The sequence below is a fragment of the Pleurodeles waltl genome, chromosome 11, assembly GCF_031143425.1.
Source record: "Pleurodeles waltl isolate 20211129_DDA chromosome 11, aPleWal1.hap1.20221129, whole genome shotgun sequence".
In the NCBI taxonomy this organism is placed as follows: Eukaryota; Metazoa; Chordata; class Amphibia; order Caudata; family Salamandridae; genus Pleurodeles; species Pleurodeles waltl.
This window is the reverse complement of record NC_090450.1, coordinates 947,962,352-947,978,639: the sequence shown is the minus strand read 5'-3', so window position 1 is coordinate 947,978,639 and position 16,288 is coordinate 947,962,352. Positions and strand designations below refer to the sequence as shown.

General features: G+C 46.0%; 1 protein-coding gene across 1 annotated transcript in view; it reads left to right on the top strand.

Annotated features, from left to right (window-relative positions):
- The first annotated feature begins 9,864 nt into the window (after nucleotides 1–9,864).
- GGT5 (gamma-glutamyltransferase 5) overlaps nucleotides 9,865–16,288 on the top strand; it is a 271,294-nt gene continuing 264,870 nt past the window's right edge. The window contains exon 1 of the mRNA XM_069215133.1: nucleotides 9,865–11,503. Coding sequence (XP_069071234.1) covers nucleotides 11,331–11,503 — 173 coding nt within the window. The 5' untranslated portion in view covers nucleotides 9,865–11,330. The remainder of the gene's footprint in view (nucleotides 11,504–16,288) is intronic.

The following is a 16,288-nucleotide window of genomic DNA, read 5'->3' as shown; positions in this document are numbered from 1 at the left end:
CCCTAGAGGCTGCGAAGTATTTGCAGCAGGCAAGCACTGCAAGGATCTATGGCTGGGGGGACAATACTGGAAAGTTGTTATACTGGCTGGCATCCCACCATCGGTCCTCTCGGATCATTCCCAAAATGTATGATGGAGAAGGGGCCTGCGTCACAGGGCACCAAGAAATAGCTGATGCCTTCGCCCGGTACTACCAGACACTGTATCGGGCCTCGGCATCGATAGATACAGACCATGCCCGCCGGCTGCTAGAGGAAGTTCCCTTGCCGCGGTTGCCCCCGGCAGAGGTGCACATGCTGGACGAACCTCTCCGTGCGTAGGAAGTCGAGTGGCTATTTCTGCATTGGGAACGGAGAAAACTCCAGGCCCTGACGTGTTCCCGTCTGAATATTATAAGGCGTTCAGAGAAGATTTGGTGCTGCATCTATTAGCACTCTTTACGGAAGCAGAGCAACAAGGATCCTTCCCAAAAGGGCTAAACGCCGCCACCATTGTGGTGCTTCCTAAAACCCAACCCCCATTGTTACAATGTGCAGACTATAGGCCGATATCTTTGATCAACAGTGAGGTAAAACTTTACTCCACTATCCTCGCCACACGTCTCAAGAGGGTTCTACCACAACTAATACACCCCGACCAGTGCGGATTTATGGCAACTCGTAGTACTCGACATTGCATCCGCCGTTTGCATGTGGCCCTAGCCGAACGCCACCGATTGCCCTGAGACCTAGCTCTTCTATTTATAGACTTTGAAAAGGCTTTTGAGTCGGTGGATTGGGTGTTTCTCTTTTTAGTGCTTCAACGGGCAGGTTTTAGACCAAGGTTTCAATGCCTGGTCCGAGCGTTGTACGCCAACACGTCAGCCCGCGTGCAGGTCAACGGGGCCCGTGCAGGTCAACGGGGCCTTGTCGTCGTTTTTTTACGTCCGTCAGGGCACGAGACAGGGTTGCCCGCTGTCCCTCCTCCTGTTTACCCTGGCTATTGAGCGATTGGCCCAGATGTTCAGGACAGACCCATTATATTATGGCTGGAGATGGGGGCGCTCCCGAGAAGACAGTGTAGCCATATACGCTGATGACGTCCTGTTGTACATGGAAGAACCCAGTAAATCGGGCCCACGAAGTCTCCATCTTTTACGACGCTATGAACAAGCATCAGGACTAAAAATGAACCCTACAAAATCAGTGTTGGTCCCCTTGACGAGCACGCGTGACTGTTTTGACTGGCAGGACATGATACCCCTATGCAGACTCAGTTTTAAATATCTCGGTATTTGGGTGATCCTTCTGCCTGAGTTGACATGGGTCAAGAACCTGGACCCGCTCCTGGAACGCATCAAGATGGACTTGCAGAGGTGGCAAGCATTGCCATTAAAGGTGATGGGCCACGTAGCTCTATATAGGATGATGGTCTTACCTAAACTTTTATACGTATTTCAGAACCCTCCACTCCAGATCCCACGCTCATGGTTTCGAGCCCTAGAGAGCGCCACCACATTGTTCCTTTGGAAGGGGGCCAGGCACCATGTGGCAGCGCAACACTGCCGGAGAGGAATATATGACGGTGGCCTGGGCGCCTCGGATCCTTATCTGTATTACCTAGCGACCCATCTATTGGTGATCCATGATTGGTTCAATGTGGGGTGAGCAGACCCGGCCTATCAGGTAGAGTTGGAGATTTTGGGCTTCCCGCGCATCCTCGATATGCTATATGGTGCACCCCTCCCCCGGGACATGGAAGCGACAACAAAGGTTGGCATGGCGCGCTGCGTTACGGCATACTCGTTGGAATGCTGTTGTCACCCTTCAGAGTCCGCTATGGCGGGGGAAATGGTTGAGTGCAACGGCAGCGTTGGAGGGGTTTGCAGAGTGGGAACTGTTGGGTATTTCACTAGTAGGAGATGTGTGGAAGGGTGATGCATTGAAATCATTTCAGGAACTGCAGGCAGACTTTCAGCTATCCCGAACGCAATTCTTTAGATACATCCAACTTCGACATGCCCTGGGGACACACCTGTCGGCAGCAAGCCCTCAGCCCACTCGAGGCCAAGTTACTCATGGGGAACATAGGAGGAAAGGGTGTATCCCAGGTCTATAAAATGTTAGTTAATAATGCTCCGGGTGGTTTGGACTCGACTAGGGCAAAGTGGGAATCATGGGTGGGGGCTTTTGAAGAAACAGAAGGGATGGAGGCGCTGATGGCGCCTAGGGTGCTGGCTGTGTCAGTGAGACTTCGCACAGTGCAATTTTTCTATTTACACAGAGCATATCTAATGCCTGCCAGGCTCTGTCGGGCCGGTCTTCGTCACACTGCCCAATATCCACGATCTGCACACGAACCTGTGGACTTTTTCCATATGGTGTGGTCCTGTCCAGTATTGCAGACATACTGGGGTAAAGTAGTTTATGAACTAAACATGGTGCTGGAGCTAGAGCTGCAGATGTCCTCCAAACTAGTCTTATTGGGGGTGATGGAGGAAATGGGGGATCACGAGCGAACCGTGCCTTCGCAGGTACGGCCCTGCTGGTCGCCAAAAGAGACATTGTCGCTGTGTGGCACTCTCCTTGCGATCTGTCCTTCCAAAAATGGAGAAGGGGGGTAGATTGGTGGGCAAACCAAGAAAAACTGGTGTACGAATCAAGGGGCTGCCCCTGGAAACATGAGAGGGTATGGGGTAGGTGGCTGGGGTTGCTGCCATAGGCCAGTGTAGGGGTTACGACCCTCAATCTTGTGTCAAGAAAGGAAGCGATGTTTGTCCCCTGAAATGCTTTACTGTCAATTGTCAATGATGCTTGGAGTTGGATCCTACTGTACTATCTGTGCCAATTGTTTGGTAACTTTCTTTTTAAAAATCAATAAAAATGTGTTTATAAAAAAAAACATAGACATTCACTGAAAAAAACAAAGGCTACAGGGATATTATGGTTAGGTTCTGAATTTACTCATACAAAACCATAGAAATTCAGCAGTTATAGTTAGAGTTCTTTCAAGTAACTAAAATTTGCGTCCTAAAGTAACTATAACTGGCACCTTCACCATGCATAGCTAATTACTTCACATATTATATCATTGATGACATATTCTATGCCAACTTTCACATTCTCACTGCAACATTTGCAATGAAATTATTGATGAGACAACTGTACATGGCAAGGGTGCGAGTTATAGTTACCTTAGGGTGCAAGTTTTTGTTAATTTTTCTGTGATTTTGTATATATATTAATTCCCTGATTCTCGCCATCAACGTTTTGTGTGGATGCTCGGTCGCAGGCACGATACATGCAATATGAACTTCAATGAAAATGGCCACTGCAGGTTAATGAATTAAGTTCTTTATTCAGCAATCAAGTTTCAACACATTTCAGCTCCCATGAGTCTTCGTCAAGGTAACAAGCTCCACCACCCTTCAAAACAAACAGACATGTAAATAGTGAAGTTACTTCTTCTACTCATGGAACAACACAAATATCAAAGAAAAATACCATATGCAGTCATATTTCATTCAATAATATCAATAGTTAATTAAATCATAGTATCATAATTTTAGACACAAATAGCATAGTTTAAGATGAGTGTAAAAACATTTAAAACCCTGTGCTATTAAAATTAAACATATACAATCAAAGGACGGCAGAGTCAATCCATTGGAAGCACTATACAGTAATAGTTGCTAGGTTTATCACAGGCAAATATCCTATCCAAGTGGGATATATCACAGAGCATATAATACAAAGAGCATAAATAAAACATGTTTATAATTTAATTATAAAACGTTTTAATGTAAAAATGTATGTTACATTACATTAAATAAAATATAATTAATTTAATTTTATTTTTTCTATCCATCACTTTTAATAATTATTAATGAAAAATGTTTTACTGTAGATGGGAATTTATTGTTTAATGTAAATTCCCGAAAAGTGATTTTACTTTAATATATTAAATAGTTAAAGATTTGTCTTCGAAATTAAGTTAATAGTGTTGTTGTATATTTTCTTTTGTTCTACATTTAAAATAAATGTATTAAATTCATGTACAGTAATGTTTACCATAATGTTGTTTTGTTAATGTTTTCCAAGTTTAAAAATCTTTTTTCTAGTTTTCCCTATACTTTCCCATATAGAGATCTGTCCCCTGACTACGGAGTATCCATATGGTATAGTATAGGGAAAAGTGAAAAGTTTATTTAACGCTAAAAAAAAATGAGTAATCATATTTTTATGTTACATATTAATATCAAATAATGTATAGATTTATTTTCAATTTAGAACCGAATAAAAGTGCTATGAACTTAATATTGCTAAATTTGACTAGATTAAATTTATCTGGGGGTATTGTTGTTTATCATACCCAGTATGCTTTGGTGCGATAAAAGCTGCAAAACTCATAATTGTGATATTTTATGGTAACCGGGGCTACTGCACTTATCAGGTGTTGTCAGGCCATTCGTAATGAAGGACTTAGGTGTGTTTTTACATCTACCAAAGAAAGCATGGTCTTTATACCCTTGAGCAACATGCTCAGCAATTCACACTGGTTCATAAGTGCACACGCTAACTTAGCCGAAAGAGCCATTTTAGAATGTTTAGTTGAATACAGCTGAGGCCTACATGTGTGTGAACATAGACAACCTAGTCTAGTTTTTTTCAGAAACAGAGAAACCAAGCATATAATAATTAGTACAGGAATGTTCACCTCAACATACCACAAGCACCACGGGACAACACCAGTGGCATTCATGCTCTATACAAATAACTGTAACATAGCCTAGCGGTAATCTCTCAGGGTTTGCCATTCAGGATGCCATGTGCTCTTGGTGTCTGACACCCATTGTGAATATCTCTTGTGCTACGTTACCTTATTGCAGCAGTTCTTATTAATCTTTTGAATTCTATGGACCCCCCACTGAGTCACTGCTGGAAGCCGGTCCCCGGCCTAAGCAATTTCTACAAATTGAACCTCTGATTAAAATACAAAAATAGAAAAGCAGGTATACATGTAACAAACACCCTTATAATGATTTAATTCACAAAGAAAAAATATACAAAAATGCAAATTTTAATTTTATTGGGAAGGTTAAAGCTTTTCAAAAGTTTGTTTTAATTCTGAAAGCCAGAGAAATTTGTTGGACACTGGCATAGCACTTTTTCTTTTTTTCTCTTAGTGTCTGCTCTCTTATTCCTGGCATGTACCAGGGCTTCCGTTCAGGCCACCAAAACCCCATACTGAGGGGCCTATTTATGAGTTTGGCGGATGGGAACACCTGTCTGACAAACTCCCGACAGGGTGGCCGCCACTGTAGTGGCGACCTCCCCGCCGGACCTAATATGACTTTCCCTCTGGGTTTACGGGCGGAAACCAGGGTTTCTGTCCGTCAGCCCAGCGTGAAAGTGGCAGCAGCATTACGAGCTGGCGGCAGTGCTGCCGCCCGCAGGGGTCACCAGCACCGTTGTAATGCGTAATATTTGCACAGCAGACAGTGCTCATTACGAGGGTGCTGGGCAGGGTGACCCCTGCATCTGTTCACCGCCAGCCTTTTCATGGCGGTGAAACCGCCATAAAAAGACTGGTGGAAACCAGGTTGTAATCAGCAGGGCTGTGCTGCGTGCAGCGCTGCCCTGGTTGATTGCAACCTGCACCCGCAGTCAGCCCGTCAGAATCACCAAACCGGGTGGACACAGTGGTACACCAGGGTTGTAATGTGGCGGTCGGACTGCCACAGCGGCGGGGGTCCAGACCGAGTCTGGCGGTCTACTAACTGCCACTTGTAATTGGGCCCTAGGTTATGTTTGCTCCCATGAATCAAGGGAAGGATACCAACCTAATTTTTAGCTTTTGTTTTCAAATTCCTTCAAATTTACAGAGCTTTTTAAATTTTTAAATTTGCAAGCTTACTTTTTCATGCATGCATGAATCTAAAAATGCTGTTTAATTTTCTGCAAACAGTCATGGAACCCCTGAATAGGCGCTTAGAACCTCCATGGTTCCAGGTTAAGAATTACTGCCTTAATGGGCATAAAGTGGGTTAAATAGCTCAATGCACTAATGCATCCATAGCAGAGATATTTGTTTAGCCCTGTTGTCACAGGTTCTAATCCTGGTGAGCCCACTCAGCCTTTCATTCTCGGAGATTTATAAAATTAATATCATTGGTTAAAGCACCAGGAACCCCCATCCCTGGGTGAACATGAGTTTTACTGATACACATATTACATGTTACGCGATAGGGCTAAAGGGTAAGTTAGGCGAGTGGGGTGCATGATATAGAACAGGGACGGGCTTCAAAATAGGGCAGGTGGTGGGACATATGTGTAATGGTACCTTGTAGGGGACAAAGGGAGGACGAATGGGAAACAGGTGACTGGGTAACAGGTATTTGTGTAACGAGGCAGGAGGGGATACGCAGATGTGCATAAGGACATGTGTGTCATCGTGCAGGATGGAGAACAGGTTAAGGGCTGAAGCTTGTGTGTAAATAGACAAGGTGGAGTAAGGATAAGGATGACCGGTCATGCGTGTAATGAGAGGGGATGGGTACAAGTTAAGGGCAGAGGTGTATGTTCGTAAGGAGGCGGGAATGGGATGGAGTAGAGGATAAAGGCTACTGGCCCTGTGTAAGTGGAGGACAGTAGGGGCCGGTTTGTAGCTTGGTCACTGAGCACTGAGATTTGGGAGGAGGGGATGAATCTCAAAGTTCCCAACTAAAAAGGCTGCCGGCTGCAGGTTGGAGGGTTGAGATGACCAAGGTTCGGGATGGACTGTTTCCATGAGGAATAGGGTCAGTACTGATTTACATTAGGTGGGCCTCTGTCTAGAGTGGCACAGTGGGTGAAAAAAGATGTGTTGGGATGCTACCCCTTACTATTGCCACTGGCTCGCCTATTTGCAAGCATTCATCCCTCTAACCTTTGGGTATTTGATTGCCAGTAGTATGCCTGGAAACATGGCATTCCAAAAAGTTGTACATATGCAGCTATTCAAGGAGTACTTCTATGGGTGACGATTTACTACTTTTTGGAAAACGTTTTTCTACATATTTAAGGTCCCGATCCAAAGAGTTAACAAGTTAAAACCTCTTAGTGAAATCACAAATATGAGAAAACAATGACAAACATGGCAGGCCCAAAACCCAAGCCAAGTATTCCTCTGAGGGATGTAACACACCAAATTCCCCCCACTACACCTGCTCCCCTGCCCGTCTCCCATCTGGGGCTGGCAGTTCTCGCTAAGAAGTGATGGATAAGGTCGCGTACAACACACGGCCTCCAGTCCCCGCCATGAGAGCACTTATTTAAAATGCATTTTCAGTTCACACAATCTTCTTAGTCTCTGCTACAGGCTGGTAGAGTTGTCAAATCAGTCCTGGTGGGCAAGGTTTCTGTTTTGTAGTCCTTACATTTCACAAAGCATTTTATAAAGTGGCTGGCGTCCCTATGTACTAAGCCTAAGTCGCAAAAAGTGGAGGGTGTACTAGTAAATGAATGGGCCAAGCCAAAGCCGAGCCATGGGTCTGGCTTAGATCGAAGTCTATGCATGAGCAGAGCCATGAAAACCTTTGGCAAATATATTGTGCAACAAATATAATCAAAAAATATGATACGATCTCTTCAAAATTAAAAAGTGTATTTCTTCACTATGCAGATGCACTTTTCGAGGTACATTAGATTATATTACTGCATAGAGACACATTTATTAAAAGTGATAATTTTTAGAAGCATTCACAAGTTGACCCCAACAACAATGCCATTAGTCAAGTCAGTAGTCATGTAAACCCTAAAAGTGGCCCATATTCTTAGTATGGCTGGAGCAACATTACAGTCTACTAAATCAGACGTAATAGACGCTTGTATAGCGCACACCCCGAATGAAAGCACTTAAGTGGGCACACATGTAATAATAAAGAAAAAGGTGTGAAATAAAATATGTGCCTAGGATCACACAATTTGGACAAGCATGGACGCTGATATTGTTTCTAAGTAATCTTGTTTCACATTTTGAAATTCAGCCACCAGGTGGTTATCTCTGTCTTTCTCTCTCTCCCATTCACATGAAGGTTCGCTGATTCGTTTTTCATTCTTAACTTAAGATGAGTAAAGCACAGAGGTAGCGTATGACTCCGGGACCCCACACCCAACTACCAAGCCAAGAACGCATTTATCTGGGGAGATGTCAACCTCCCGTCCAATGTATGCCACTGACTGGGGGTACAGGCAATGGGGCTGAAGGTATGATTGTCAAGGAACAGGGTGGGCTACGGGATCAGTATTACATGGCAGGACGGGGTAAGCACACGTGCCTGGTAAACGTGTGTAACTGGGCAGGGTGGGGTACAACATAAAGGCATGGAAGGGTATGTAAGGGGAGGGGGAGATTCATAATGAGGGATATGGCAGGTGTGTGTGTGTAATGAGGCTGCATGGGGTACACGAGGAGGCCATGTGTGTGCCTAAGGGGCCGGATGGGATATATGATATGGGTGGGGGCATCTTAGTAAATTTGCATGGTGTGGTACAGGAGTATACTTACACCATATCAGCTTTTTTTAAAACATTTTTTGCAGTGTCATATAACGTGATCTCGACCCAAAGGTGTTGGAGCGCATTACATTAGTCCCTGTTCCATCACACAAGGTCACTTTCATTTTATTTTTAGGCACAGTATGATTAAGTGATATGCCCAGAATCACAGGATGTTGAGCCAATGCCGAGACTCACACCTGGACCCTCAGGGCCTCATTACAAGTGCCTTGCTGCACCTCCCTGGCCACTGGGAGAGGGCGGAAATGGACTCTATCCACCGGAAGATACAGTGCATTTCTGTCCTCTCCCCCTGCGCTGGCGCACAAATTGCTGCAATGCGCCAATGCAGGCACCCCTGCTTTCCAGGCCTACTACTGCAACAGTTTGTGCATTCCAAAAAGTAGTACATATGCAGCCATTGAGGTTGCTATTGGACAGGACCGGGGAATATGTTGGCAAGAAGGCACAATGGGGTACAAGATAATGGCTAGTGGTTGCGCGAGATAAAAGAAAGGCGAGCCCCGCCTTGAAGGCAATCAGGCAGCGCCTAAAGGGCTGGTCTTGCAGGTCAGTGTGTGGGTCGAACTTCTGGCTGTTATTGGGCCTGTTTCATGGGCTGGTGGACGGACTTTTTCTCTGGTATTACCACAAACATTGCCTGCAGCAAGCACACATGCATGCAATTTCCCACACCTTGCAAAACACATACACAGCTTGTCTTTACAAGTTCAGAACTGCCCTGGTTTGCAAATGTGGGCCAATTTTTTAACCAGTGCGATAATGGGGGCCACTTTTAATTTGATGTCCGGGGCCCTGTTTTCAGCCTCATTCGGACCCTGGATAATAAGGCCACATGGGGTGTGAGAACCACTCAGGCTACTGGATAAGGGGGCGACACTGGGGGGTGTAATCGAGCAGAATGTGGTACGTGAGAGGGGTGGGGTGGAGGGTGGGGGGGGGGGGGGGTAGGTTGTTACAAGTCCTCAAGATAAGAGCTGCTGGTGGGGAGGGGTGGAAGGCAGTAACATTCCCCCAGGCCCCGGAGACTCTTGCAGCAGGCAGTAACTCTCAGGTTACCTCCTACAAACACACTAAAGACCGGTTTATTGAGGTGCTTGATAGATGAGGGTCGTCTCTGGGAGGAGGGGAGGGGGGGGGGGGGAGAGAAGTGATAAAGAAATGCTTAACAGGCGTGGCATTCCGACCCCTCGCTGCCTCTCTGATCCCCAGAGGTTCAGGAGCCGGGACGCTGCCCCGGGGCTCGGCTGAGCGTGCTTCTGTCACAGTGAAAGTGACGGCAGGAAAGAGTTAACTTCTGGGAGTTAAGATTAATTTAGCCGCTGCCAAAAAGGAACCCTGTTTGCGAAAGATTTGGAGCGGGTTGTCGTAGGCTAAAAGAGTTGAACTAACCTGAGAGTAGATAGAACTTTTTACTGTTCTTGAGAAAGGAACAGGAGAGAGCGACCACGCTAGCGCGGCAGAGTAGAGTACAGACCGTCAGCAAAGGAGAGTAGAGACCCCCCGTATAGGAAGGTCGGGGTACCACAGAGGGACTGTGGGAGTAGAGAACTGGAGGAGAATACAGACCCTCAGCAGAGGAGACTACAGACCCTCAGTAGAGGAGACTACAGACAACCAGCAGAGGAGAGTACAGACCACCAGTCGAGGAGAGTACAGACCATCAGCAGAGGAGAGTACAGACCCCCCGCATAGGAAGGTCGGGGTACAACAGAGGAACTGCGGGAGTAGAGTGCAAAACCTCAGTTGGAGGAGAGTATTACCGACCCCGAACAGGAGGAGAATAGAGACCCTCAGCAGAGGAGACTACAGACCACCAGCCCAGGAGAGTACAGACCACCAGCAGAGGAAAGTACAGACTACCACCAAAGACGAGTACAAACCGTCAGCAGATGAGACTACAGACCGTCAGCAGATGAGACTACAGACCCTCAGCGGAGGAGAATACAGACCCTCGGCATAGGAGAGTGCAGCCCACCAGCAGAGGAGAGCACACACCTTCCTCAAGATAAGGTAGGGTACCACAGAAACACAACAGGAGAGTACTGCAGGAAGCAGAGTATAGACCCTCAGGGGGAAGAGAGTATTACCGACCCCAAAGAGAGTACACGTTGTCAGAAGGGTAGACTATAGACCCTCAGCAGGGAGAGTACCACAGAGGCCCAGCAGGGGAGTGCTGTATACAGCGAGCAGGAGCGGAGTACTGACCCCAGGAGGAGGAGGAGGCTATTCTAGATCAGCAGCAGGAAACGTGCACAGACCACCAGCAGGAATAAGTACAGACCACAGCAGGGGGATACCACCTCAGACACCCAGCAGGATTAGAGCACGCCTGACCCAGGAAGGAGAGCTTTACTCCATCAGAGCGACGCTGTGTAAAAAGAACCAAGGAATCCTTGTGGAAAAGGTTGAGTTAAAGTCTGTATCATACCTGAGGACTCTAAAAGCCTTGCTACCCTTGAGGAGCAGAGGCTTAGACAGCACATGCATAGCACAGTGAAAGCATATAGACCCTAAAGATCGCCTATAGCTGACTAACAGAGCCACCGGTCACTGGCACAAATAGAAGCTTGCCCCTGAGAGCTGGAGAGCGCAGGGCTCAGAGACTTGGAGAATCTGGAGAGAAGAAACAAATCAAGCTTTGTCGGGTTTTCAGAAGGACCTGAAGACTCCAGGGAGAGACAGAACCAGCAGACCCTCAAACAAGACTGTCTTCTGCAGGGTGTTAGCCACAGTCCTGTAACTGAGTGCGAGGAACCCCCAGCAGCGCACCCGCTCGCACCTGGCCGCGTGATGGCCATATCCAGGAGCTGGTTCTGCTGCTTGGTCCTCCTCACCCTAGGGATTGTCGCCGGTGTTGTTGTGTTGTTGGTGATCCTGGCCAGGCAACCGGCGCCCCCATGCCCAGGGGGCTTCCAGCATGCTGCTGTGGCTGCCGACGCTCCTGTCTGCTCAGACATTGGCAGGTACGTGGCATCTATCACTCTTAGTACATCTATGCTCGTACTTCATGGTATGTGTGCAGACATCACTTGTACAGCGATGCTCGTATCTCACATAGTAAGTGTACATGTATCACTCTTTTTACATCTGTGCTGGTGTTGCTCATGGTAAAAGTGAACATCATTTTTGTACAGCTATGCTTGTATCACTCCTGGTAAGCATGCATGTATCCCGTATTGTATATCTAGACTTGCATCTCATTGTATATGTGTATTTCTCACTGGTTATACATATGTGCTTGCATCACTTATGGTAAGTGTGCCTGTATCACTTGTACATCTATGCGTGTATTTCATGGTATGTGTGCATAGATCACTCGTACATCTAAGCGTGCATTGCCCAGGGTAAGTGAGCCTGTATCACTCGTTATACATCTATGCTTGCATCGCTCATGGCATGTTTGCATGTATCACTGATGGTACAACTATGCTTGCATTGCTCATGGTTAGCCCGCATGCATCAAGTATTGTTCCTCTGTGCTTGCACCGCTTGTGGTATGTTTGCATGTATCAAAATGATGTTACAGCCATGCTTGTATCGCTCATGGTTAGCGTGCATGCATCACGTATTGTTCATCTATGCTTGCATCGCTCATGGTATATTTGCATGTATCAATCATGGTACAGCTCTGCTTGCATCGCTCGTGGTATGTTTGCATGTATCAACCATGGTCCAGTTATGCTTGCATCGCTCGTGGTATGTTTGCATGTATCACAATGATGGTACAGCCATGCTTGTATCACTCGGGGTTAGCGTGCAAGCATCAAATAGTGTTCATCTGTGCTTGCATCGCTCATGGTATATATGCATGTATCAATCATGGTACAGCTCAGCTTGTATCGCTCATGGTGGGTGTGCATGCATAACTCATGCATCAATGCCTGGTGAATGCATGTGTCAATCGTTCTACTGCAACGCTTGTATCACGTATTGTTCATCTATGCTTGCATCGCACATGGTATGTTTGCATGTATCAATGATGGTGCATCTTTGCTTGTATCACTCATGGTTAGTGTGCATGCATCACGTATTGTTCATCTACCCTTGCATCACTCATGCCATGTTTGCATGTATCAATGGTACAGCTATGCTTCTATCGCTAATGGTTAGTGTGCATGCATCACATTTTGTTTATCTATGCTTGCATCACTCATGGTATATTTACATGTATCAACAATCACGGAACAGTTATGGTTGTATCGCTCATGATTAGCGTGCATGCATCAAGAATGGTTCATCTATGCTTTATCACTCATGATATATTTGCATGTATCAATCATGGTACAGTTATGGTTGTATCGCTCATGGTGGGTGTGCATGCATCACTCATGCATCAGTGCCTGGTGAATGCATGTGTCAATAGTTCTACATCCATGCTTGTATTGCTCATGGTTAGCATGCATGCATCACATGTTGTTCATCTATGCTTCCATCGCTCATAGTATGTTTGCATGTATCAATGTTGATACAGCTATGCTTCTATTGCTCATGATTAGCGTGCATGCATCACTTGTACATATAAGCTTGCATTGCTCATAGCATGTTTTCGTGTTGCTATGCTTGTACCACTCATAGTTATCGTGTATGTATCACTTATTGTACATCTATGCTTTTATCTTTCATGGTCGGTGTGCATGCATCACTCATCGGTGGTGAATACATGCATCATTCTTTCTACATCGGTGCTTGCATTGCTCATGATATGTGTGCATGAATGACTGTACGTCTATACTTGTACAGTTCATGGTACACGTCTGTGCTTGTATCACTCATGGTGAGTGCATTTATCACTCACTGCGCATCAGTGCTTACATCGCTCATGGTATGTTTGCATGTATCACTCATGGTAAGTCTATGCTTGTGATGCTCAGGGTATGTTTGCATGCATCATGCATGTTTCATCTATGCTTGCATTTCTCATGGTATGTTTGCATGTATCAAGCATGGTCCATGTATGCTTGCATCGCTCATGATATGCTTGGATCACTCACTGCGTCAGTGTGCACGGATCAATCGCTGTGTCTGTGTGCACGGATCACTCGCTGCGTCTGTGTGGACGCATCACTCACTGCATCTGTGTGCGGATCACTCTCTATGTGCACGGATCACTCGCTGTGTCTGTGTGCACGCATCACTCACTGCATCTGTGTGCGGATCACTCTCTATGTGCACGGATCACTCGCTGCGTCTGTGTGGACGCATCACTCACTGCATCTGTGTGCGGATCACTCTCTATGTGCACGGATCACTCGCTGCGTCTGTGTGCACGCATCACTCACTGCATCTGTGTGCGGATCACTCTCTATGTGCACGGATCACTCGCTGCGTCTGTGTGCACGCATCACTCACTGCATCTGTGTGCGGATCACTCTCTATGTGCACGGATCACTCGCTGCGTCTGTTGGCACGCATCACTCTGCGTCTGTGTTCTGATCATTCTGTGTTGTGCTGATCACTCTGTGTGCACGGATCACTCACTGCGTCTGTGTGCACGCATCACACTGCGTCTGTGTGCACGGATCACTCACTTGAAATCGCGGAAAGTACCAAGTACTGGACGTGCTCGCTTGTGCCCCTCAGTGGTCATTGTGATTGCCTCTCCTTGCACGTGTGTGCATGCGCCTTTATATAACAGGGATCTAGAATGTATTCTGGGGTATTCTGCTCGTCATGTATCGCTCGCAGCCCTTCCACAGACCCCTCTACAAAAGATGAGCTTCGGTGCCCGGGACAGTGATCTTTTGCGGCCATGTGCACAGAAGTGTCATGTAGAAATAGAAACACAAACAACCCGTAAGACGGGCTTCCTTCCGCCAGCCAGGCGCGAGGCACCCACAGAGCATTAATGTCTGTGAACGAGCCAAGAGAACAGGTACATGAGTGCATCTCTCACTCCTTATGCGCGTGCGCAAGATGCTTTGGCAGGTATGTCTGTGCGTCCTCCGCTCACTCTTCATGTGTGCAAGAAGAACTGAGGCATTGACGTGCACAGTCTATATGTGTATCTATCACTTTCTATGCACGTGCCTTATGTGTGTGCATGTTCCACTCCTGGTTCATGTGTGCAAGAAGCATTGACATGCGTGGACATGTTCCACTAATGTTTCATGTGTGAACCCATCACTCGTTTACAGATATGTGTGTCCTTGTATCACTCATGGCTCATGCGTACACGTATCGCCCGTTGTACGTGTTCCCACAGTGGCTCATCAACATACGTCTCCTTGAGCACGTATGAAAGCATCAACAGGCATGTGTGTGCATCTTCCACTCCTGTTTCCTGTGTGGAAGAAGCACTGACAGGCGTGTGTGTACATGTTCCACTCATGTTTTGTGTGCTAATGTATACCCGTTTTGTAGGTGTTTCATGTGTGCAAGAAGCACTGACAGGCATGCGTGTACATGTTCCACTAATGTTTCATGTGTGCATGTATAGCCGTTTTGTAGGTGTGCACGAGGCACTGACAAGCATGTGTGTGCATGTTCCACTCATGCTTCCTGTGTGTAACAAGTACTGACAGGCATGTGTATGCATGTTCCATGCTTGTTTCATGTGTCTAGGAAGCACTGACGGTCATATGTGTGCATTTTCATGTGTGCGTGTATAACCGTTTTGTACGTGTGCAAGAGGTACTGACAGACATGTGTGGCCATCTTCCACTCATGGGGTTTGCATGCAGCATCACTGTATGTGAATGGGCTCCAGAAACATTGACTGACCCATGGATGCATGCTCAATTTATGGTCCTGTGTGCACTTCCGCTTCCATGTGCATGTGCCAAAATGCACTGACATTTTATGGAATTTGTCTGGTAAAATTGTACTTAAATAGTGTATCCATGTCATTTGGTGTAAGGGTATTTCTAGAGGTTAAAGGGAGGTTATAGTTAGGTTCTAAATTTGCTCACACAAAACCATGGAAATTCAGCAGTTATAGTTATGTCAAGTAACAATAACTCAGGGCCTAAGGTAACTATAACTCACCCCTGGCCATGCACTGTTAATTGCCCCAGCACTCATGACAGCTTTTATAACATCATTGATAATGCCACTGTAACATTTGCAGTAACATTATTGATGAGAAAACTGTGCATGGCGGGGTGTGATTTATAGTTAAATTAGGGCACGACTTTAGTTACTTGAAATAATCTCTAACCTATATCTACTGAATTTCTATGGTTTTGTGCTAGTAAATACAGAACCTAACTAGAACGTTCCCTGTAACCTTTTTTTTTTTTTTTTTAAGTGAATTTCTATTTTTTTAAAAATTCTACTTCCTAACTATAACACCCTGTAACCTGTTTTTTTCAGTGAATTTCTATGTTTTTTTTTTTTTTAACATAAAGTAATTTTAATTACTATACGTTTATCCAACCACCTCCGCACACGGCCAGGCCCTGCGACCAACCCCCTATAACCACCCACCCCAGCACCACGCACAGCCCGTGCCCCTAACCCAAAATGGCGGCCTCAACTTTCTGCTCAGGTTGCGGCCAGCCAATCACAGCATTCCATTCGTCATAACAGAACCGTGGCCCTAGATATACAATTTTTTTTCCCTTTAATATCTCAAAAACTACTGAAGGGGTTTACACCAAATAACCAAAAGCACACTCTGCTGAACAAAATCTAGCTTTCTGTCAAATATGGTGTAATTCCATCCAGCGGTTCGGGCTCTAGTCGTGTTCAAAACTCCTATAGGAATTAACATGGGAAACACGCTTTTTTTTACCCCCCCTGTTTCTCGG